The 24796-nt window shown below is 54.2% G+C and overlaps 2 protein-coding genes across 3 annotated transcripts in view; one reads left to right on the top strand and one right to left on the bottom strand.

Moving 5' to 3' along the window:
* TBC1D10A (TBC1 domain family member 10A) overlaps positions 1-14053 on the bottom strand; it is a 52529-nt gene extending 38476 nt beyond the window's left edge. The window contains exon 1 of the mRNA XM_054006019.1: positions 13826-14053. Within this exon, the coding sequence (XP_053861994.1) occupies positions 13826-14019 (194 nt within the window). The 5' untranslated portion in view covers positions 14020-14053. The remainder of the gene's footprint in view (positions 1-13825) is intronic.
* Positions 14054-20972: 6919 nt separating this feature from the next.
* LOC128824920 (uncharacterized) lies at positions 20973-23372 on the top strand. 2 transcript variants are annotated; one of them, XM_054006853.1, is made up of 2 exons: positions 20973-21843; positions 22906-23372. In XM_054006853.1, the coding sequence occupies exons 1-2, from the start codon at positions 21459-21461 to the stop codon at positions 23133-23135; spliced, it is 615 nt and encodes a 204-aa protein (XP_053862828.1). In that variant the 5' UTR covers positions 20973-21458; the 3' UTR covers positions 23136-23372. The 2 variants fall into 2 exon arrangements, with proteins under 2 accessions (XP_053862828.1, XP_053862827.1); XM_054006852.1 differs by having other exon boundaries at positions 22903-23372.
* Positions 23373-24796: the final 1424 nt, after the last annotated feature.

Genomic DNA, 24796 nt, shown 5'->3' with positions numbered 1-24796 from the left:
CTTCCCTTTTTTAAAGATGGGCACTACATTAGCCTTTTTCCAGTCATCTGGGACCTCCCCCGATCGCCATGAGTTTTCAAAAATAATGGCTAATGGCTCTGCAATCTCACCCGCCAACTCCTTTAGCACCCTCGGATGCAGTGCATCCGGCCCCATGGACTTGTGCACGTCCAGTTTTTCTAAATAGTCCCGAACCACTTCTTTCTCCACAGAGGGTTGGTCACCTTCTCCCCATGCTGTACTGCCCAGTGCAGCAATCTGGGAGCTGACCTTGTGCGTGAAGACAGAGGCAAAAAAAATCATTGAGTACATTAGCTTTTTCCACATCCTCGGTCACTAGGTTGCCTCCCTCATTCAGTAAGGGGCCCACACTTTCCTTGATTTTCTTCTTGTTGCTAACATACCTGAAGAAACCCTTCTTGTTACTCTTAACGTCTCTTGCTAACTGCAACTCCAAGTGTGATTTGGCCTTCCTGATTTCACTCCTGCACGCCTGAGCAATATTTTTATACTCCTCCCTGGTCATTTGTCCAATCTTCCACTTCTTGTAAGCTTCTTTTTTGCGTTTAAGATCAGCAAGGATTTCACTGTGTAGCCAAGCTGGTCGCCTGCCATATTTACTATTCTTTCTACACATCGGGATGGTTTGTTCCTGCAACCTCAATAAGGATTCTTTAAAATACAGCCAGCTCTCCTCGACCCCTTTGCCCTTCATGTTATTCTCCCAGGGGAGGTGCCTGGGGTCTATGCCTGGTTCTGTGATCTTAGGCAGGTTAAACCATCCATTTGCAGAGTTGTCAGACAGCAATACAACTTCACAGGGGCAATGTGTGGCTTAGTCCATCTGTGTTTATAAAAAGGCTTGGAATTCCTCAGACTGAAGGAACTGGGCAAAGCATTATTAGGTGTGAAGACAAGAACAGCACTGCTAGATCTAAAAATTCAGTTGACGTGTGGTTACCACGGCCTTAAAGCTAACTCCATTACACCACGGGGGCCCACTGTGTTACACCGTTATGCCAGCTAGCAACAGCAGCCAGCCTTAGGGAAAGGCAGAGCCTCCTGGATGCTTTAAATGTTGACTGTAAACATTAAACATCAGTCCATCGGATGGCACTGGTGGTGAGCGAGCTAACAGGTGGCTGAGCTATGGATTCCTAGAAGTTAGTGCACAGCTCTGTACGCTCCCAGCTAAGCCAACTACATCCACACACACCTACACAATGCGGATATAAGATCTTTAAGTCTTTGTTAAAGGAGGTTAGTGACAACCCCTCTGCATCAGAGATAGGGTTACCATATCTAATAAATAAAAAAAGAGGACCCCCCACGGGCCCTGGCCCCGCCCATTTCCCCAACCCCTAGCCCCGCCCTAACTCCGCCCCTTCCCCACCCTAACTCCGCCCCCTCCTCCCTCCCACTCCCAGCCATGGGGAAAGGGCTGCCCCAGTGCTACCGGCTTCACGGTTTGCCAGGCAGCCCCCAGACCCTGCACCCCCGGCCGGCGCTTCCCCAGCGCAGCTGGAGCCCAGGAGGGGAAGCGCCCAGCCGGGGGCGCAGGGTCTGGAGGCTGCCCAGCAAACCGTGAAGCCGGTAGCGCTCGGGCTTCAGGCAGCCCCCGTGCCTCCGGACCCTGCGCCCCCAGCCGGGCACTTCCCCTCCCGAGCTCCGGCGGCGCAGGGTCCGGAGGCAGCCGAAGCCAGTAGCGCTAGGGCAGCCCGGCTCTTAAACAGTCGAAGAGGAGCAGAGCCTCCAGCCGCGGCGGCTCTGCTCCTCCCCGACTCTTCGGCTCTGTTTAAGAGCCGGGCTGCCCGAGCACTACCGGCTTCGGGCAGCCCCCGTGCCTCCGGACCCTGCGCCGGGAAGTGCCCGGCCGACGGCTGGGGTCCGGAGGCAAGGGGGCTGCCTGAAGCCCATAGCGCTCGGGCAGCTCGGCTCTTAAACAGAGCCGAAGAGTCAGGGGAGGAGCAGAGCCGCCATTTTCCCGGACATGTTCGGCTTTTTGGCAATTCCTCCCTAACAGGGAGTTTCGCAAGGGAGTTCTCCAGGTGAAGGAGAAGCAATACAGCACCCTTGGGGTAAGTGACTGTCTGTAGTGTGTGTGTGTTTGGGGGTTACTTGCTGTGTGTGCTGAGCTTGTGTTTGTCAGTCTGTTTGGTTGTTCGAAGGACTGTGTGCTGTGGCTGGCAGTTGGAAGCTGTGAGCTTCAAAGGAAGGTCTGAAAGCTAGAAGCCTCTGGTAATTGGCTGAGCCTTAATCAGTGGGCGGGGCATTCACACAGGCCAGGGCTTTATAAAGCAGCGCACAAGCGACCAGGGAGCTTTTGCGAACAGGGGCTGCTAACAGGGAGTTACGCAAGGGAGTGGGGGTCCCTTTATTCCCCTTAAAACCTATAAACCAAACTACATTCAAAACCTTTTGCTTAAACAACCCTTTCATTAACTAGGAGAAAATGCAGGCAGAAGCCCAGCTGCAGAGTGGGGGCTATCCAGTTTATTGCACTGAGTACAGCATGTATGATTACCTGCCCAGTGGGCAGGTGGTGTATGTGTGCATTCAGCGCAAGGAGCTCCTGGCCCTCAGAGACCACGTACGGACTTTGGAGGCCAGGGTAGCGGAACTGGAGGAGCTAAGGGAGGCAGAGAGGTATGCTGATGAGGCTTTCCGGGACACTGTAGAATTGTCCCACTTCCAGTCAGACAGCCCCTGTGCTGTTGAGGAGGATGAAAGGCCCAGGGAAGCAGAACAGTCAACAGGAGCAGAGGGAAACCTTCCCATAGTTGGGACCCTCCTTCCAGATGGAGCTGGGGTCACCTCTCGCACTGAGGTTGCCTCTCCGGGGGAGGGAACTCCAGTTGCTAGGAAAAGGCAGGTGTTAGTAATGGGAGATTCGATCATTAGAAACAGATAGCTGGGTTTGTGATGACCGGAAGAACCACATGGTGACTTGTCTGCCTGGTGCGAAGGTTGCGGATCTCTCGAGGCATCTAGACAGACATATGGGTAGTGCTGGGGAGGAGCCGGTGGTCGTGGTACATGTAGGTACCAATGACATAGGGAAGGGTAGGAGAGATGTCCTGGAGGCCAAATTTAGGTTGCTAGGGAAGAGACTGAAATCCAGGACCTCTATGGTGGCATTCTCAGAAATGCTCCCAGTTCCACGCGCAGGGCCAGGTAGGCAGGCAGAGCTTCAGAGTCTCAATGCGTGGATGAGACGATGGTGTAGAGAGGAGGGCTTTACATTCATTAGGAACTGGGGAAACTTTTGGGATGGGGGAGTCTATTCAGGAGAGATGGGCTCCACCTAAACCAAAGTGGAACCAGACTGCTGGCACTAAATATTAAAAAGGTTGTAGAACAGTTTTTAAACTAGGAGATGGGGGAAAGCCGACTGCTGCAGAGGAGCATGTGGATCGGCCAGAGACTTCTCTTAGGGGAGAGTCTAATGATAGAGAATCTCCAGGTTATAGTCAGGAGCAGAGGATGGAGGAGGAGGATAATGTAAGGGCCAGATTAGATGATAAACATTCACATAAAAAAGAATCTGACACATCAGAAAAGGGCAGACAAATAAACAGTGACAAGTTTTAAAAGTGCTTGTACACAAATGCTAGAAGTCTAAATAATAAGATGGGTGAACTAGAGTGCCTTCTGATAAAGGAGGATATTGATATAATAGCCCACCAGGTTTCTGTGATGCCTGAGAGCAATCAATGGGACACAATCATTCCGGGGTACAAAATATATCGGAAGGACAGAACAGGTCGTGCGGGGTGGGAGTGGCACTATATGTGAAAGAAAATGTAGAATCAAATGAAGTCAAAATCTTAAGTGAATCCACATGTTCCATAGAATCTCTATGGATAGAAATTTCATGCTCTAATAAGAATATAACATTAGAGATCTATTATAGACCACCTGACCAGGACAGTGATAGTGATGATGAAATGCTAAGGGAAATTAGAGAGGCTATCAAAGTTAAGAACCCAATAATAGTGGGGGATTTCAGCTTATCCCCATATTGACTGGGAACATTACACTTCAGGATGAAATGCAGAGATAAAATTTGTCGATACTTTAAATGACTGCTTCATGGAGCAGCTGGTACGGGAACCCACAAGGGGAGAGGCAACTCTAGATTTAGTCCTGAGTGGAGCACAGGAGCTGGTCCAAGAGATAACTGTAACAGGACCGCTTGGAAATAGTGACCATAATACAATAGCATTCAACATCCCTGTGGTGGGAAGAACATCTCAACAGCCCAACACTGTGGCATTTAATTTCAAAAGGGGGAACTATGCAAAAATGAGGGGGTTAGTTAAACAGAAGTTTAAAAGTACAGTGACTAAAGTGAAATCCCTGTAAGCTGCATGGGTGCTTTTTAAAGACACCATAATAGAGGCCCAACTTCAATCTATACCCCAAATTAAGAAACACAGTAAAAGAACTAAAAAAGAGCTACCGTGGCTTAACCACCATGTAAAAGAAGCAGTGAGAGAAAGAGACTTCCTTTAAAAAGTGGAAGTCAAATCCTAGTGAGGCAAACAGAAAGGAGCATAAACTCTGCCAAATTAAGTGCAAGAATGTAATAAGAAAAGCCAAAGAGGAGTTTGAAGAACGGCTAGCCAAAGACTCCAAAGGTAATAAAATGTTTTTTAAGTATATCAGAAGCAGGAAGCCTGCTAAACAACCAGTGGGGCCCCTTGATGATCGAGATACAAAAGGAGTGCTTAAAGACGATAAAGTCAGTGCGGAGAAACTAAATGGATTCTTTGCTTCAGTCTTCACGGCTGAGGATGTTAGGGAGATTCCCAAATCTGAGCCGGCTTTTGTAGGTGATAAATCTGAGGAACGGTCACAGATTGAAGCGTCACTAAAGGAGGTTTTAGAATTAATTGATAAACTTAGCATTAACAAGTCACCGGGACCAGATGGCATTTACCCACGAGTTCTGAAAGAACTCAAATGTGAAGTTGCGGAACTATTAACTAAGGTTTGTAACCTGTCCTTTAAATCGGCTTCTGTACCCAATGACTGGAAGTTAGCTAATGTAACGCCAATATTTAAAAAGGGCTCTACAGGCGATCCCGGCAATTACAGACCGGTAAGTCTAACGTTGGTACCGGGCAAATTAGTCAAAACAATAGTTTAGAATAAAATGGTCAGACACATAGAAAAACAAACTGTTGAGCAATATCAACATGGTTTCTGTATAGGGAAATCGTGTCTTACTAATCTATTAGAGTGCTTTGAAGGGGTCAACAAACATGTGGACAAGGGGGATCCAGTAGACATAGTGTACTTAGATTTCCAGAAAGCCTTTGACAAGGTCCCTCACCAAAGGCTCTTACATAAATGAAGTTGTCAAGGGATAAAAGGGAAGGTCCTTTCATGGATTGAGAACTGGTTAAAAGACCGGGAACAAAGGGTAGGAATTAATGGTAAATTCTCAGAATGGAGAGGGGTAACTGATGCTGTTCCCCAAGGGTCAGTCCTCGGACCAATCCTATTCAACTTACACTGCTCTACAGCCAAAATGCTTCTGAAATAAATGTAGTCAAACTTTACTAATTCTGGGTCACAGAACGAAAATGATGCTTAAAATTGTTGATTTGCTCTAGTTTTCAAGATATGCTATTGGGTCAGTCTATACGACCCTTGACTTGGGAATGGCAGAGGATAAGTGAGTTATAAAGGGAAGGGATCTCAATTTAAACCAGAAATGACTAAAATACATCTTTGACTGGATCTATGAATAAATCTATGATTGGATTTGGACAGTACTGGCTTTTTAGGCAAAACAATGAATGATGCAATCTGAAACTGGTATTGAGCACTGTACTGGAGAGTTTGAGTGGTCAGAGCGTGGCCCCTGCAGTTCTACTATGCAGCCCCTGTTAGCCCTCTAATAGAGAGCTTGAATCAAGCCTGACAGTCATGCACTAAGGCAGAGGTGGACAAACTACAGCCCGTGGGCCACATTCAGGCTGGGAGGCACAGCTGCCAGATATGCTGTTCTGAGCGGCATGGTAAGGGGGCAGGGGCCTGGGGGTTGGATAAGGGGGCAGTCAGGGCACAGGGAGCAGGGAGGGGTTGGATGGGGTGGAGGTTCTGGGGGTGAACTGTGGTGAAGTGACTTTTGCATCACAAAAGCACAGTATAACCACTATGGTTAAGAAAGCCTATCACCTTTATTTTGGCTGCAAAATTGGAGATCAGGACAAGAGGTGGGCCCCACACATCTGCTGCAACACTTGTGCAACAAATCTTCGCCAGTGGTTGAACAGGAAAAGGAAATCTATGCCTTTTGCAGTGCCAATGATTTGGAGAGAGCCAACAGATCATACCAGCAATTGTTACTTCTGCATGGTGCCTCCAGTTGGGAAAGGTGTGTCAAAGAAGAAAAAGTGGACTGTGCATTATCCAAACATTCCATCAGCTATACGCCCAGTACCCCACAGAGAAGGACTGCCGGTTCCTGATGCACCAGAATCATTCTCACTTGAGTCAGACGAGGAAGAGGAAGAGGATGAAACTTCTGGTCCTGAACCATTCTCCCATCCTCCTCCTCTGAACCACACCTCATAACACAAGGTGAACTGAATGACCTTGTCAGGGATTTGGAACTACCCAAGAGTAAGGCAGAGCTGTTGGGCTCCAGACTACAGCAGTGGAATCTCCTGGCAGGTGACGTTAGGGTTTCCATGTTCCGTGACCGTCAAAAGGATCTTGTCCCATTCTTCTTCATGGAAGGTGATCTTGTAGCCTGCAACAACATCGATGGTGTGATGGCAGCCCTCAACATCGTTCACGATCCAGATGAGTGGAGACTGTTCATTGATTCATTGAAGACGAGTCTTCAAAAGCTGTTTTACTGCATAATGGCAATGTTTTGCCATCCATTCCAGTTGGTCATGCAGACCATATGAAGGAAACCTAGGACAACATGAAACAACTTTTGAGGTGCATAAACTATGACCAACATCAGTGGCAGCTTTGTGGCGATTTGAAGGTTGTTGCTCTCTTGCTTGGTCTGCAGACTGGATACACAAAGTACTGCTGTTTTCTCTGCGAATGGGATAGTCGTGCAAGAGATTCCCACTACATCAAGAAAGATTGGCCACTCCGACAGTCATTGGAGTCTGCGAGGAAAAGTGTTCAGCATCCACCACTTGTTGAATCAAGGAAGATTTTGTTACCACCCTTACACATCAAGCTGGGTCTGATGAAGAACTTTGTCAAGGCCATTAACAAAACACAAGCAGCTTTCAAGTATCTCCGTGGAAAATTTCCAAGGTTAAGTGAAGCTAAGATAAAGGAAGGTGTCTTTGTTGGTCCTCAGATTCATGAACTTCTTCGAGATGATGCATTTGACCCTGCACTGCGTGGCAAGGAAAAGACGGCATGGAAAGCCTTCCAGTTAGTGGCAATAAATTTTCTCGGAAACAACAAGGCAGACAACTACAGGTTGTTGGTGGAAAACCTCCTCAAGGCATACAAAAGCCTTGGTTGCAACATGTCACTAAAGATACATTTTTTGCACACTCATCTAGATTTTTTTCCACCAAACTGCAGAGCAGTGAGCGACGAGCACGGCGAACGATTTCACCAGGACATTGCAACAATGGAGAAACGCTATCAGGGCAAATGGAGCCTATCAATGCTTGCAGACTATTGCTGGACTGTGACAAGAGATGCTCCCTTTAATTTGATACCTTTGATAGAGGTATATAAAATCATGAGTGATGTGGAGAAAGTGGATAAGGAAAAGTTATTTACTTATTCCCATAATACAAGAACTAGGGGTCACCAAATTAAATTAATAGGCAGCAGGTTTAAAACAAATACAAGGAAGTTCTTTTTCACGCAGCGCACAGTCAACTTGTGGAACTCCTTACCTGAGGAGGTTGTGAAGGCTAGGACTATAACAGGGTTTAAAAGAGAACTGGATAAATTCATGGTGGTTAAGTCCATTAATGGCTATTAGCCAGGATGGGTAAGGAATGGTGTCCCTAGCCTCTGTTTGTCTGACGGTGAAGATGGATGGCAGGAGAGAGATCACTTGATCATTGCCTGTTGGTACACTCCCTCTGGGGCACCTGGCATTGGCCACTGTCAGTAGACAGGATACTGGGCTAGATGGACCTTTGGTCTGACCCGGTATGGCCGTTCTTATGTTATGTTCTTAGGACATGGATTCTAATCCCAGACTCCTACTGACTCACTTGTGTGACTTCAGGCAGGACACTTAATGGCTATGCCCTAGTTCTCCAGACCTCTCATGCAGCAATGCCAGCCTTAAGCACTCAAAAGTCAGGAGATTTTAAAAATAGCACGTTTGTGGGGTTTTTGTGTCTTCTGCTTTTGAAGCTTCTCCACAACCTAGAGACTTATTTAAAAAAAACAAAAGCTGAGATTCTCAGGTGATCATATGACCCCAGAAGCAGGGGATTTAAGAAAAGCACTGTGTCACAAGAGCTGGCAAAACACTGCCCCTGTGATGCATGTGATTCTACCGGCCCTGCAGGAGTGTCAAGGTGCCAGTTGTGTTTGCAGAGTAGGTGAAAGGTGCTACAAAAGGGCAAAGTATTATTAGTTATCTATTTCTGCTATGTCAGAAATGAGAGACTGTCCCTCATGGAAAATAGCAGAGTATCACACGGGCTCCTTCAGCAAGATGGAGCGATCCACTCAGTCCTTTTAAGGCAAGTAAAGCAGCTAGTTACCCAAATGCAAGTAGTAAGGAACAGCCCATAGCCAAGGAAACGCTAACATCAATGGAGTTAAAATTATGAGAGACACACTTTCAGGAAACCACTGCCAAGATGTGGGGGGTAGGAACTGACCCTCTGAGTGCAACTATCCCCGGAGTGCCAGCTCCAAGATAGAGGAAGTGACTGGCATCCATTCTGAGCAGGATCCTTTGACTGAAGGAGCTGCCCTGAAAGGCCAAGTATGAGCCAACTCCAGACCCCCTAAAGGTAGTGCCCCTAACATACAACTTCTAAGGACACAGTATGGGGGTCACAACAGGCTGGTTTCACAGCACTTGTGTGTTAGACATGCTCTCTCCCAAGGCAGGTCCTGGGAGGCTCCCATAGACTGGGAATTTCACTGAATTTCCCCTGAATGAGGGTCTGCATCGATACAAGGTGCAGCTAATGGAGACTGCTTGCCTTAGTGCAGGGGTGGGCAAACTTTTTGGGCCAAGGGCCACATTAGGGTTGCAAAACTGTATGGAGGGCTGGGTAGGGAAGGCTGTCCCTCCGCAAACAGCCTGGCCCCCGCCCCCTCCTACCTCCCACTCCCTGACTGCCCCCCTCAGAACCCCCGATCCATCCAACCCCCCTGATCCTTTTCCCCTAACTGGCCCCAGGACCCCACCCCCATCCAACCCCCCCCCCCCCCCGTTCCCCATCCCGACACCCCCGCCCCCGACAGGCCCCCCCCAGGACTCCCACGCTTATCCAACCCCCAGAACCTCCACCCCATCCAACCCCTCCCTGCTCCCTGTGCCCTGACTGCCCCCTTATCCAACCCCCAGGCCCCAGCCCCCTTACCATGCCGCTCAGAACAGCATATCTGGCAGCTGTGCCTCCCAGCCTGAATGTGGCCCACGGGCTGTAGTTTGTCCACCTCTGCCTTAGTGCATGACTGTCAGGCTTGATTCAAGCTCTCTATTAGAGGGCTAACAGGGGCTGCATAGTAGAACTGCAGGGGCCACGCTCTGACCACTCAAACTCTCCAGTACAGAGCTCAATCAGATACCCACAATCAATCAGCCTCTTCCAATCCCAGCACCCAGATTGGAGATGGAAAGCACCTATTACATCACCGCAAGACCAGTGCAGGATTCATCTCTACAGTATGTTTCCCCATAAGTTAGTGCTTTGTCCAGTCTAGTTTTAAAGCATCTTAACAGCTGGGACTTCCACCGCTTCCGTTGGGCAATCAGCCAAGCTCATTCAGCCTCCTGAACTTTTATTTGGTGCTTCCCTAACTCCTTTCAGTTCGGTCTCTTTTCTGGAAACAATGTGCTTAGAAGCAAATAATCGTTCAAGAGCAGCTGGGCCCAAACTGTGCAGAAGGGCTGTCCCCTTCCAGCTCAGGACGGTCTCTAGAAAAGCCCTGCAGACACACACTGCAGAGTTAATAGGATCCATGCTTCCTCCAATACACTCTTCACTGATGTTTTACTTCCCCATTTTATAAGCCAGGGCTGCCAAGAACAGCATGCTGGCTGTGGAGCTGCGATCATGTTACAGATGCAAGGAAGGGCTGTCTGCCCCACACTCCTTTTGTTTCCCACTCTTCCTTTCAACCAGGATATGAATCAAGGCAGGAAAGTTAACAGGTTTGCACTCAGTTGGTCCTGGGATTGTGCTCTGATTTGAGACAAGCTCCCGAGAGCCCCCCTCTCAAATAAAGCCAGGACAATCTTTGAGAAACAAGACAGCCCAGACCCTTTCCACTACCCAGAGCGCAGGAACTCCCAACTCCACTCTGCTGGCAAGAAAGCTGAAGGGTGGGGTTCACGCTCCTCCACCCCTCCCCAAATACCAGAAGTGGTTGTTTATTTCCCTGCCTCTCACTTATCTCCTGTTATGTGCTCCAGACTTCTTCAGCATTTGCATGCGCTTTCACCACCCAGAGAAAGCCTTGGTGCGGAGCCCCTTCAGCCCCTTCCCCTGGAGCCTGTGCCAGCCTCGCACCCAGGCCCTTCCGACGTCAGACCTTGCCAGACATAAGCCACCCTCCCACTCTTTAGTTGCATGCCCCCCACCCCACTCCTTCCTGGCCACTTACCCCCTTGCACCCTCCAGGGTTACATGGCCTCCAGTCAAACATGAGCTCCCCACCCCCAAACGGGTCATCCCCTTCCTAAGAAACCCCCCCAGTTACACCCCCACAACAGCATCAGCCTCTGCCAAGAGGCGGCAAGACCTCCTCCCTTGCCCATCATGATCAGGAACAGAGGGAACCCCAGTTTCCCAAACCCAGGCCAGACCCAGACCTGCCCCCCCAACGAGGGAGCTTCTCCCTACTGAGCCAAGGGCAACAGGTCTCAGGAGGGGCCTTGGCCACAGGGCCATGCAGGCAGTAGAGAGAGCAGAGAGTGACCCCGTGTGGCAGTGTCTCCCAGGGGGTATAGGCAGGCTTGGGGTGTCCAAGAACAGAGGAGGTCCCTACGTGCAAGTGGCAAGGCCCACCCAGAGCCACCCCAGCACTATGCTGAGGGCAGCATGGGGGTCCTATTGTGGTCCAGGACAGTGCTCCCCACAGGAGTCTCCCTCGGGGCAGAGGCTGAGCAGGGTGTAGGGGTCCCCCAGGTGGGGCAGTAAGGGTTCCCGCGCAGGGCCAGCACACTCTGCTCCTCAGCATTTGGCAGGGTGGAAGGGGGGGGTTCAGGGGGATGGCGCCGGAACGGGGGGGGGGGAGAAGAGGGGAGAGAGCTCTTCAGCCGCCACAAGGTGCTACTCGCTACTCGTCACCTGCCCAAGGCTTCCAGTTAGGGGGACAACGCTGCCCCTCCCCCAAACGACACTCATGTTAAAAAGTGGGGGCATAGTCCCCTGGCTCCGGCAATGGTGCCCCCCACTTCTACAAAGGTTTCAGCGCCCTTTCCCCCGAGTAGGAAGTCCCAGCACTCGCGGCCCCTTTGCACACTGGGGAGGGGGATCCCCGTGAGGATGGGAGGTGGGGGTCCCGGCACTCCCGGCCCCTGCGCCACCCCCAGGGAAGGGGGGACCGGGGCGGATCCCAGCACTCAGACCCGGGGGCTATGGGTCCCGGCAGGATGAGGGGCTCCCGGCCCGGGGAGGTCTCGGGGGGGGGGGGTTTCCTGGGAGGGGGAGGTCCCGGCAGGATGAGGGGCTCCCGGCTCGGGGGGGGGGGGGGGGGAGGTCCCGGCAGGATGAGGGGCTCCCGGCTCGGGGGGGGGGGTGGGGAGGTCCCGGCAGGATGAGGGGCTCCCGGCTCGGGGGGGGGGGGGGGTGGGGAGGTCCCGGCAGGATGAGGGGATCCCGGCTCGGGGGGGGGGGTGGGGAGGTCCCGGCAGGATGAGGGGCGCCCGGCTCGGGGGGGGGGGGGGGGGGAGGTCCCGGCAGGATGAGGGGCGCCCGGCTCGGGGGGGGGGGAGGTCCCGGCAGGATGAGGGGCGCCCGGCTCGGGGGGGGGGGGGGGGGAGGTCCCGGCAGGATGAGGGGCGCCCGGCTCGGGGGGGGGGGGGGGGGAGGTCCCGGCAGGATGAGGGGCGCCCGGCTCGGGGGGGGGGGGGGGGGAGGTCCCGGCAGGATGAGGGGCGCCCGGCTCGGGGGGGGGGGGGGGGAGGTCCCGGCAGGATGAGGGGCTCCCGGCTCAGGGGGGGGGGGGAGGTCCCGGCAGGATGAGGGGCGCCCGGCTCGGGGGGGGGGGGGAGGTCCCGGCAGGATGAGGGGCGCCCGGCTCGGGGGGTGGGGGTGGGGAGGTCCCGGCAGGATGAGGGGCTCCCGGCTCGGGGGGGTGGGGGGTGGGGAGATCCCGGCAGGAGGGGGGGGTCCCGGCAGGATGAGGGGCTCCCGGCTCGGGGGGGGGGGGAGGTCCCGGCAGGATGAGGGGCGCCCGGCTCGGGGGGTGGAGGGGTGGGGAGGTCCCGGCAGGATGAGGGGCGCCCGGCTCGGGGGGTGGAGGGGTGGGGGTGGGGAGGTCCCGGCAGGATGAGGGGCCCGGCTCGGGGGGGGATGGGGAGGTCCCAGCAGGATGAGGGGCTCCCGGCTCGGGGGGGGGGGGGGGGAGGTCCCGGCAGGATGAGGGGCGCCCGGCTCGGGGGGGGGGGGGGAGGTCCCGGCAGGATGAGGGGCGCCCGGCTCGGGGGGGGGGGGGGGAGGTCCCGGCAGGATGAGGGGCTCCCGGCTCGGTGGGGGGGGGGGTGGGGAGGTCCCGGCAGGATGAGGGGCTCCCGGCTCGGGGGGGGGGGGGTGGGGAGGTCCCGGCAGGATGAGGGGCTCCCGGCTCGGGGGGGGGGGGGTGGGGAGGTCCCGGCAGGATGAGGGGCTCCCGGCTCGGGGGGGGGGGGGGAGGTCCCGGCAGGATGAGGGGCTCCCGGCTCGGGGGGGGGGGGGGGGAGGTCCCGGCAGGATGAGGGGCTCCCGGCTCGGGGGGGTGGGGGGTGGGGAGGTCCCGGCAGGAGGGGGGGGTCCCGGCTCGGAGGGGGGGGGGGGGGAGGTCCCGGCAGGATGAGGGGCCCGGCTCGGGGGGGGATGGGGAGGTCCCGGCAGGATGAGGGGCTCCCGGCTCGGGGGGGGGGGGGAGGTCCCGGCAGGATGAGGGGCCCGGCTCGGGGGGGGATGGGGAGGTCCCGGCAGGATGAGGGGCTCCCGGCTCGGGGGGGGGGGGGGGGAGGTCCCGGCAGGATGAGGGGCTCCCGGCTCGGGGGGGGGGGGAGGTCCCGGCAGGAGGGGGGGTCCCGGCAGGATGAGGGGCTCCCGGCTCGGGGGGGGGGGGGAGGTCCCGGCAGGATGAGGGGCCCGGCTCGGGGGGGGGGGGGGAGGTCCCGGCAGGATGAGGGGCTCCCGGCTCGGGGGGGGGGGGGGGAGGTCCCGGCAGGATGAGGGGCCCGGCTCGGGGGGGGGGGGAGGTCCCGGCAGGATGAGGGGCGCCCGGCTCGGGGGGGGGGGGGGGAGGTCCCGGCAGGATGAGGGGCTCCCGGCCCGGGAGGGGGGGGAGGGCCCGGGGGGGGGGGGGGGAGTTCCCGGGAGGAGGGGGGGCTCCCGGCCCGGGGGGGGGGGGGGAGGTCCCGGGAGGAGGGGGGGAGGTCCCGGCAGGATGGGGGGGTCCCGACACTCACGGCCCCTCGGCGCTCTGGCTGCCCACGATGAAGCCGAACTTGTCCACGCGCCGCTCCCCGCCGCCGCCGTTGATCTCGGAGTCGGAGCCCAGCGAGCTCAGCTCGTCCCCGGGGCCCGCCTCCCCTGGGGCCCCGGCCAGGCTCTCGCGGCTCCCGGGTGCGTCCAGCCCGTTCACCCCACGGCTCTTCGCCATCCCGGCTCCGGCTCCGGCCCTCTGCGGGCGGGGAGAGGCCGCTCCACGCCGGCCGCCGCCGCAGCGACCCCGCCACCGGCCAATGGGCGTGGCCCGGAGGAGCCGGCGCCCCACCCCGATGTGCCCATTGGGTGGTGGCGGCTAAGGGGGCGGGTTCACCTGACCCGCTCTGCACACGCCTCCTCAGCCACTACCAGCCAGTAGGAGAGCAGGGCTCGCCTCTGCAGGACTCTGATTGGCCACTCGCAGAGGGAAGCTCACCAATCATTCACTAATTGGGGTGTCAATCAACAAACCTTCCATTCCCTCTCCTTCATCAACCATCCGGGGTTCGTCCGGCTAACAGCGAGGGGAAGGGGCTAGACGTGGCATGTGGGCAGGGGCCCCTGCAGAAAAGCTTCTTTCATACCCCATTGAAATGCAGCCACCTCTGGGGTGGGACGTGGCAGCTGTTTAACTGCCGGGGGTGGGACTGCAGGGCGGAAGAGAGCGGCCCGCTGAAACTGGAGGCGGCATGGGGGAGGAGGTAATTCCTTGGGTCAGGTGGTCTTGGGTCGGACCCAGTGGCGTCATCCCTGACACTTCAGAAGTAGCATTTACAAACAAATACATTCTGAAAAGGAAACCTCTGGAAATCAGCCCCACCCTAATCTCAGTACCTGAGCCCTGAATTCCAGGATCTGACCAGCACTCTGCATGAAAGGTGATGGAGAAAGGACTAGGAGTCAGGATACATAAGAACAGCCGTACTGGGTCACTCCAAAGGTCCATCTAGCCCAGTATCCTGTCTACTGACAGTGGCCAATGCCAGGTGCCCCAGAGGGAGTGAACCTAACAGGCAATGATCAAGTGATCTCTCTCCTGCTGTCCACCTCCACCCTCTGACAAACAGAGGCTCGGGACACCGTTCCTTATCCATCCTGGCTAATAGCCATTAATGGATTTAACCTCCATGAATTTATCCAGTTCTCTTTTAAACCCTGTTATAGTCCTAGCCTTCACAACCTCCTCGGGCAAGGAGTTCCACAAGTTGACTGTGCACTGTGTGAAGAAGAACTTCCTTGTATTTGTTTTAAACCTGCTGCCCATTAATTTCATTTGGTCGCCCCTAGTTCTTGTATTATGGGAATAAGTAATTTGCTTATTCCCATCTCTACTTTCTCCACATAACTCATGCTTTTATATACCTCTATCATATCCCCCCTTAGTTGCCTCTTTTCCAAGCTGAAAAGTCCTAGCCTCTTTAATCATAGAATATCAGTGTTGGAAGGGACTTCAGGAGGTCATCTAGTCCAACGCCCTGCTCAAAGCAGGACCAATCCCCAACCAAATACCCAAATCCCTAAATGGCCCCCTCAAGGATTTGAACACTCAACCCGGGGTTTAGCAGGCCAATGCTCAAACCACTGAGCTATTCCTCCTCATATGGGACCCATTCCAAACCCTTAATCATTTTAGTTGCCCTTCTCTGAACCTTTTGTAGTGCCAGTATATCTTTTTTAAGATGAGACCACATCTGTATGCAATATTCAAGGTGTGGGCGTACCATCAATTTATATAAGGGCAATAAGGCTCTCCGGATGCCCCTCACCACTAAACTGTGCTATGCGTTCCTACAGGTAAACTAGTTCTAATACCTGTTCGCCTGGCCCGGCTGTTGTGAGGCTAAATGAGTATTTGGGTTTGGAAGGTGCTGTGAAATACTCGGTAGGAAGACCCTGTATGAGTAATATGATGTTATCTCTAGGCAGCCTGAGCTGAGGCCTTGGCAGGTGAAGATTTGAGGCTAATTCAGCACTCCAGCTGGAACATAAAACATCAGTCTGGGGAGGGGAACTTGAGATTTTGATATCTGCAGTTTTAGCCTTTAAGGGGGTGAGAGACAATACCTCATCCTGTGGCAACCCCTTTAGTCAGTTCAAAAATGTCATTCACAGCCCAGCCCCCCTAAACTGGCAGGATTTACTGCTGTCTGAACAGTGGGGAGTGGAGGTAGTACAAGGGAAATCAGGGGTGGGGCCAGAGGATTTCCCACTTCTCCCCAAGAAAAGCAGAAGTTCCAACAACTGCATAGTCAAATTAGGGCAGGGAAGGAAAGGGATGGAAGCAGGGATGTGTTAAGGGGAAACAATGCCCAGATCCACCAAAATCCTATGGCATTCTGGAGAGACTCTTCCTTTCACCTTATCCCCAGTGGACTCATGTTTTGCTCCCAAGTCCTCGATCTTCCTCCCAGTCCCAAGTAAGAAAAGCTCAACTTGCCCACCCCAAGAAGCCTCTGGAATCCTGCTCCTCCCCGACTGATTCCTGGCTGCCTGGAGGCCAAGCCTCTTGTGAGAATTGCCTGACAAAGATCCACTCCTGGCTAGAATCAAAGTCCAGCAGGTCCTTTAAAGTTTTACAGTGTGGATAGAGAATAAAGTCCTTGTTTGTGTTCAGAGTATCCTCCTCTAGAGCAGTTCTTCTAGGGCTGATTAAAAAGATACACACAAATGAGCAGCGAGTGCCTATGTACCATGTGCTCTCATTGGATGCCAGCCCAAGTGATTTCAGGGAAAAGGCTGCAAACTAATGGCTTAGATGAATTCAAGTCAGTCTATGAAGTTGAGTTTTTTGGTGCCAGTCCTGGAGCCCCCAGAGTCACGCAGGAGAGTAAGTCCCTCCTCTACCCTGCCACACCCTGTTCTCCAGGGACTAACCCTTCATATGCTAGCATTTGGGGGGCGGCATTTTCTTCGGCCACCCCGGTCATCGTCGGCATTTAGGTGGAGGGAGCTGGGGCAGGGGAGCGTGGGGAGAACTGCCTGCAGCAAGTAAGGTGGGGGGGGGCGGCGGCACACAGAGGAACTCCCCACTGCAGTTCACCTCTGCTCTGCCTCCTCCCTGAACACGCCGCCCCGCTCTGCTTCTCTCCCTCCCAGGCGTGCAGCGCCAAACAGCTGATCGGCGCCACAAGCCTGGGAGGCAGGAGAAGTGGAACAGGACGGTTGCTCGGGGAGGAGGCGGAGCAGAGGTGAGATGGGGTGGGGAGCTGCCACACGGCTCCCCGGGTGGAGGGGGGAGCTGCCATGGGGGGGGGCGCCTCAGGGCGGAGGGGGGGTGGGGAGCTGCCGTGGGGGGGGTGCCTCAGGGCGGGGGGGTGGGAAGCTGCCGCAGGGCTCAGGGAGGGGGCGGAGGTGAGCTGGGGTGGGGGGGGCGCCTCAGGGTGGGGAGGGGGTGGGGAGGGCGCAAGAAGGAAGTTTCGCCTAGGGCGCAAAACATCCTTGCACCGGCCCTGCCGACGAGGGGGGGGAAGCTGGTACAAATTACCAGGGCCCGGCGGTCCGGAAGGGGGCCCGGCTTCCCCCCTCTCTCATCGGCCCTGTTTAGCCGGTCCGCCCTTGCTGGGAGGCCCGAAAAATTTTTTTCACCAGGGCCCAAACCCGCTCTTGGCGGCCCTGCTCCCAAGTCAGGCATGGTGGGAGGACAGTGCTGGGTGCTCTCATTCCCCCACACCCAGGCCAAGGGAGGCAGATTGCCTGATATCGGAGCTCCCATGTACACCCTCCTTGCTCTGGGGCTGGTGCAGGTGGAGCCCTGTAAGCACAGATCAGAGCTGCAGCCAGCTGCTAGTGCCCTCTCCTCCCCCCATAAATCAAGTATCTGGCAGGGGATGCGATGGCTGGGGCAGAAGTGCCCTTTTACTGCTCCCAGACTTTGAGTCAGGCCACTCCCCTCCTCTCAGTGGGGCCAGCGACAGTGGCTGGCTGGGAGCCAGCCAGAGACGTAGCTCTGTGGGGCTGCAGAGGCTCCCCAATGCCCCCGGTGTAGGCGTTACATGGCCAGCTCAGGGGGCACCGCTGGGGCTCGCTGCGAAACGCTGCCGTGAATGATTCCACAAGATATAAGACAGGGGAGAATCAGGGCCTGGGGCCAGATCTGGACAGAGAATTTACAAATTCAAGGAACTTTCCATTTCCGGGACTAAGTGCAGGAATCAGAGTGACAGTCTCTGGCCAGTGCGATACAAGAGGTCAGAAATTAGCACAACAAAACCTTCTGGCCTTAGAATCTCTATAAGTAAAACACCACCATGGATCCCTTACCATCCCTCCCCACAACCTTGGGCAATGAGAGTCTGTTTTATCATTGGCTGTAATTAATACATACAACAGTCCTTTAATCAAAACTGCAACTTCAGTGAACGAGAGCTTGTGCATTTCTATAGCCCAACGTTAGGTTAGTCTTTAGGTGATTCTTTACCCTAACCCACTGTGGTAGGTCAAGTTCAAAGCACCTGTGTGAAGCAATCTGCAATCTTTCTCACCATCCTAAACCTTTCAGGGTTGATATTAACAAGTGTGTTTCTGAAAGTTGATGCTTTAAAACTGGGCCGGCTCCAGGATTTTGGCCGCCCCAAGCAGCCAAAAAAAAAAAAAAAAAAAAAAGCCGTGATCGTGATCTGCGGCGGCAATTCAGCGGGAGGTCCTTCGCTCCGAGCGGGAGTGAGGGACCGTCCGCCGAATTGCTGCCGAATAGCTGGACGTGCCGCCCCTCTCCGGAGCGGCCGCCCCAAGCACCTGCTTGCCAGGCTGGTGCCTGGAACCAGCCCTGCTTTAAAAGCACAAGGGCAGCTCAAATCTGGCCCCAAATTTTGCTTGAAAATAAGCTTTTACACAGCTGAAGCCAATTGGAAATGTTTCCATCTGTTTTCCCCCCTTCACATTCAAATGGAAATTGGCTTTTTCATCTATTAACAAGCAAAGATTTCCCCACAGAGTGTAGGCAAGCCAAACATTGCAGCTTTGTGTCAATGCACCAGAACCTGACAGCAAAATTGACTGTAAACCATAAGGAAACCAGTGTTGCCAACTCCTGTGATTTTACTGCAAGTCTTGTGATAACTGAAAGTTTTCTTAAAGCCTCAGCTCCAGGATTCATGTGATTACATGAGAATTTCAGCTATTATTTAATAAAAGAGTAAATTTTGTCAAAGTTAGACTCAGGACTCACAGTTTGTCAGACCACTCTGTTTTATTAGCACAGCACTCTGCTAATAACACCCAGATAATGTGAGCACCATCCAAGACCCACACTACCTTATTTTATACAGATAAAAAGCGCATGAACTTAACAAGAGGACAAAGAAAGCAGAACTGACAAGTTTACCCGAGGCTAGACATACATATTCAATTTTCTTACTAACTTTTACAGATCTCCGGCTGATGTTCCACCATTAGCTTAAGCGGACTCATTGTTTATGCCTTAATGTTCCTTTTCCTGACACCTGTATTTCAGCATTCCTTATTTCTGCTTAAAGGTACATACAGCATTTCTTTAATCCATTCTATTTTTACAATATAATTCACTCTACTTTCACAATTTCTAGCCCTCATGGTTGCAGAGAAAAACATGGAGACATGGACCTAAAGGCTATGACACCAGAAGACAAACTAAAAGACCCCAAAGTTATTATTTTTTTATATCCCATGATTTCCAAGTCAATCTCATGATTTTGGAGGAGCTGACTCATGATTTTTGACCCCTTGGGCTTGCTAGTCCTGGGAAGCGGAACTATTCTTGGTGTCCAAGCAGGGGGAAATGTAAAAAGGAAACAAGGGGAATTAATGACAAAAAGGTAATTAAATTTTAAAAATGTATTGTGCTAACAACCTACAGCTTTGTAACATAGCTAAGAAAAGCTGGTTGTTTTTTGTTTTTTTAATTCTTATTTTCTGTTTGTATTGCAGTAGGGCCTAAAGGTACCAGTCAGGGATCAGGGCCCCCTTGTGCCAGGTCCTGCACACGCAAATGAGAAAAAGATAGTTCCTGACGAAAAATACTTGTGAATGATTTTTAACCTGACACTTTAAATGAGTGAGCCCTCCCAGGTTCAAAATCTGTAACTGCTGTCTCAGTGCTCACAGTAGAATGAGAATAAGAATGTATACTAGGGCTATGTTTAAACACCCCGCCACCCCCGCACACACACACATACACGCCCCCGATGTGGTTCTCCAGGGCCACAATGATTACCAAGTGCATGCTTTTACAAAAACGGAGATGTAGGCTTGTGCCCACAATAGAGCACTGGGGTTCAGACCTGCCTGAGTTAGCAGTGAAAGACAGATGCACATATCAATGTAGAGAACAATTATATGAATTCGAAGACATTTGGACCGCTTTTCTTGACACATTTGGACAAGGAATGCTGAGATAGCTCACATAATGCCAAACTTCCATTCCATCTGACCACTCTGCGTTTTCCCTCCCTCTTCCCTCTTTTGCCCATTTGTAGCTGTCTTTTGAAAATATTTTTTGTTATTGTTAACACTTCCACCCTAACCTTATAGATTCTCTGATTTTGTATTGTCTGGTCTTGCTCCTTTGGCAAGTGGTAAAGTTGCATGATTGCACCATTTATTGGCTGTCCTGTGAAATGGGCAGTATTCGGTAACATACACAAGCTGTAAGTCGTTTACCCTTTTGTATTTTGTATTGTTTGTTTCTTTATGAAAATTAATTAAAAAATTAACCACACACACCAAGAGAATGTGTAATAGGATCACAGATCAGTATCACACTCGCAGGGCTCTAGCGGCATGGGGGGGGGGGAGCCTAACACCAGCCCAGGGGATTGCTTTCAATGACAACTGAAGCACACGTGCAATGAGTTTGAGGTTATCAGCCTAGTCCCACATGAGTCTGATTCTCAAAACCCTTTTCAAGTTATCTTTCGTGCCTGTTTCGTTCCGGGGGTGGTGGGGGTAGGAAGGTGTCTGGGTGAGGAGTCTCAAGGTGGGGAGCAAGATCAGGGGGTCTGGGTCCAGCTCCATATTCCCAATGGCAGGACAAAATGCCCAGCAGGTGGCAAGGGAGAAGGGAGGGCAGGTTGGAGGAGGTAGGCCATTGCTGAGCCTTTCCACCTTTAAGGCCTGGTCTACACTATGACTTTAATTCGGATTTAGCAGCGTTAAATCGAATTAACCCTGCACCCGTCCACACAACGAAGCCATTTATTTCGAAATAAAGGGCTCTTAAAATCGATATCTGTACTCCACCCCAACGAGCGGAGTAGCGCCAAAATCAATTTTGTCATTTCGAATTAGGGTTAGTGTGGTCGCAATTCGATGGTATTGGCCTCTGGGAGCTATCCCACAGTGCACCATTGTGACCGCTCTGGACAGCAATCTGAACTTGGATGCACTGGCCAGGTAGACAGGAAAAGCCCCGCGAACATTTGAATTTCATTTCCTGTTTGCCCAGCGTGGAGAGCACAGGTGACCACAGATAGCTCATCAGCACAGGTAACCATGCAGGCTGATAATCGAAAAAGAGCACCAGCATGGACCGTACAGGAGGTACTGGATCTGATCGCTATACGGGGAGAGGATTCAGTGCTAGCAGAACTTCGTTCAAAAAGATGAAATGCCAAAATTTTTGAAAAAATCTCCAAAGGCATGATGGAGAGAGGCCACAATAGGGACTCAGATCAGTGCCGCGTGAAAGTCAAGGAGCTCAGACAAGCCTATCAAAAAACAAAGGAGGCAAACGGTCGCTCCGGGTCAGAGCCGCGGACATGCCGCTTCTACGCCGAGCTGCATGCAGTTCTAGGGGGGGCCACCACCACTACCCCACCTCTGACCGTGGATTCTGAGGCGGGGATAATCTCATCAGCTACACCTGAGGATTCTGCAGATGGGGAAGAGGAGGAGGAGGAGGACGAGCTTGCAGAGAGCACCCAGCACTCCGTTCTCCCCAACAGCCAGGATCTTTTTCTCAGCCTGACTGAAGTACCCTCCCAACCCAGTATCCAAGACCACGACCCCATGGAAGGGACCTCAGGTGAGTTTACCTTTTAAAATATAAAACTTGTTTTAAAAGCAAGGGTTTTTAATGATTACTTTGCCCTGAGGACTTGGGATGCATTCGCAGCCAGTACAGCTACTGGAAAAGTCTGTTAACGTGTGGGGGGATGGAGCGGAAATCCTCCAGGAACATCTCCATGAAGTTCTCCTGGAGGTACTCCAAAAGCCTTGCCACAAGGTTTCTGGGCAGTGCAGCCTTATTCCGTCCTCCATGGTAGGACACTTGACCGCGCCATGCTTGCAGCAAGTAATCTGGTATCGTTGCATGACAAAGCCTGGCAGCGTATGGTCCCAGTGTTTGCTGGCATTCAAGCAACATCCGTTTTTTATCTTGCTGTGTAATCCTCAGGAGAGTGATATCGCTCATGGTAACCTGGTTGAAATATGGGAATTTAATTAAGGGGACAGAGGTGGCCGTTCCTACTGGGCTGTTTGCCTGTGGCTGAAAAGAAATCCTTCCCTGCAGTTAGCCAAGCGCAGGGGGGGGGGGGGGGGGGGGAATTGGCCCAGAGCTTTTCGCGTTTGGCTAGCAGGGATTTTCCCTGATACCAGCCATGCGGTAGGGGGAGGGGTAAAGCGATCATCCCAGAGAATTCATGGCGGGGTGGGAGGTGTTAGTTTGGTTCCTGCAGGGATCTTCCCTGATAACAGGCACGGGTGAGGGGAGGGATAAAGCGATCATCCAGAGAATTGGATGGGGGGTGGTGGTTAGTTTGTTTTCTGCTGCTGAAGGTTAACAGGAAAACCGCAGCACTCAACGGGCTTTGCTTGGTATGTGGGAAAGGAGGGCACAGAAGCCGAAAGACAATGGCTTACCATGGCCGCATGCAAGCCGAATTCTGTTGCCCGGACCTGCGTCTGTGATCTCTAGCAGCAAAGCCACAGGCACTCAATATTAAGAGGCAAAATGCGACCTTGCATAGAAATCACATGTGCTATGTAATGTGAATAGTGTTGGTCACCATGAAAGAGTATAAGCATTGTTCTGCAAAATGTATCTTTTTAAAAAATTCTCTCCTTTTTTCCCTCCCTCCAGCAGCTGCAAATTCTTCAAGCCTCCCTCCTCCGTCCCGAAGGCTATCACAGATTAGGCGTCGGAAAAAGAAGACTCAAGACGATATGTTCGCAGAAATCATGGAATCCATCCGCAGTGACAGAGCTAATCTGAATGAGTGGAAGGACACGGTTTCAAAGTATAGGAAAGAAGCCAGTGAACGTGAGGACAGGAGGGACCAACATGAGGACATGAGGGACCAGGGCCGGCCTTAGCAAGAGCAGGGCCTGATTGCCCGCCGGCAAGCCCCACCCCCAGGAATCGGGCCCCGCTCGGGCTGGGGTCGTGGGGTTTGGGTCCGGGCCGGAGCCGCTGGGGCCGGGGCCAAGCTGGAGTCGCTTGGCCTGGGGCCGAGCCGGCGTGCCAGGGCCCGAGCGAGAGCCGCCGGGGTCAGAGGGGCTCGGGCCGGGGCCACTCGGACCAGCGCCCCAGGGCCCGAGCCGGGCCGGGGGTGCTCGGCCAGCACCGCTCAGCTGTGGCCAGGGACGGCGCCCCGGGGCCTCAGCCAGAGCCGCCGGGGCCGGGGCCTGAAGTGTTCGGGCCGGGGCTGGGCCGGCGCCCCGGGGCCCGAGCCGGGGCCGGGGGTGCTCGGCCGGGGCCGGAGCCGTGGGGCCGTGCTGGGGGTGCTCGGCCGGAACTGGGGCCGCTGCCCCGGGGCCCAAGCCGGGCCGGAGCCAGAGCCGCTCGGCCGGGGCCGGGCCAGCGCCCCAGGGCCTGGGCCGGAGCCGGAGCCAGAGCCAGAGCCGCTTGGCCGGGGCCGGAGCCGGAGCCGTGGGGCCGGGCCGGCGCAGTCGGCCGGGGCCAGTGCCGTACTGGAGCCAGAGCTGCCGGGGCCGGGGCCGCTCGGCCAGGGCCGGACTGGGCCGCGCCGCGCCTCCCAGGAGCCCTCCTCGCGCCCCCCCGCTTACCTGTTGCTGCCGCCGCCTGCCCCTTTTCAGACTTCCCGCGAACATCTGATTCGCGTGAAGCGGGGGGGGGGGAGGAGCAGGGGGCGGAGCATTCAGGGGAGGAGAGGAGGGGGAAGTGAGCTGGGGGCGGAGTGGACAGCTGCGGGCCCTCTTAGGCGCAGGGCCCAATTCAGCCGAATCGGCTGAATCGGCCTAAAGCCGGCCCTGTGAGGGACCAACGTGAGGACAGGAGGGACCAACGTGAGGACAGGAGGGACGCTCGAGATGAGAGGTGGCGGCAGGAAGATCAGAGGAGGCAGGATGCAACACTGGTGCTGCTGCGTGAGCAAACAGACATGCTCCGGTGTCTGGTGGAGCTTCAGGAACGGCAGCAGGATAACAGAGTGCCGCTGTATAACCCCCCCTCCCCCCTCCCCATGTTCCATAGCCTCCTCACCCAGATGTGTAAGAACACGGGGGGGGGGGGGTTATACAGGGGCCCCTTCCCATTCCACCCCAGTGGACAGCCCAAGCAAAAGGCTGTCATTTTTTTAACCTTTTTTTAGTAGGGTTACCATTCGTCCGGATTTACCTGGACATGTCCTCCTTTTTGTGTTAAAAATAGCGTCCGGGGGGGAATTTGTAAATCACTAAAAATGTCCGGGATTTCCCCCCCATGCAGAGCAGAGCAAGCGGCTGGGAGGGCTGCAGGAAAGTCAGCCGCTCGCATGGGGCTCTGGCAGCCAGAGCCCTTCCCCCGCAGCTTGCCGGGCTGGACTCCAGAGCAGCTGTAGAGCTCCTTCTCCCCCCCTCCCCTGCATTCTGAGCCGGCCGGCCTGCTGGGCCGTTTGCATCGGCCTCGGCAGCTCCTCCTCCCCTGCAGCCCCGCGCCCCGCTCGGGCAGCACTGTGCAGGGCCAGGGACCGGGTTGTGTGTTGCGCTGGGGAGCGCAGCCACGTGTCCAGCTCCGCACAGAGCCCAACACCATG

Source organism: Malaclemys terrapin, chromosome 16 (genome assembly GCF_027887155.1).
Source record: "Malaclemys terrapin pileata isolate rMalTer1 chromosome 16, rMalTer1.hap1, whole genome shotgun sequence".
Classification (NCBI taxonomy): Eukaryota; Metazoa; Chordata; order Testudines; family Emydidae; genus Malaclemys; species Malaclemys terrapin.
Note: the sequence above shows the minus strand (reverse complement) of the source record. Positions and strands in the feature narration are given on the sequence as shown.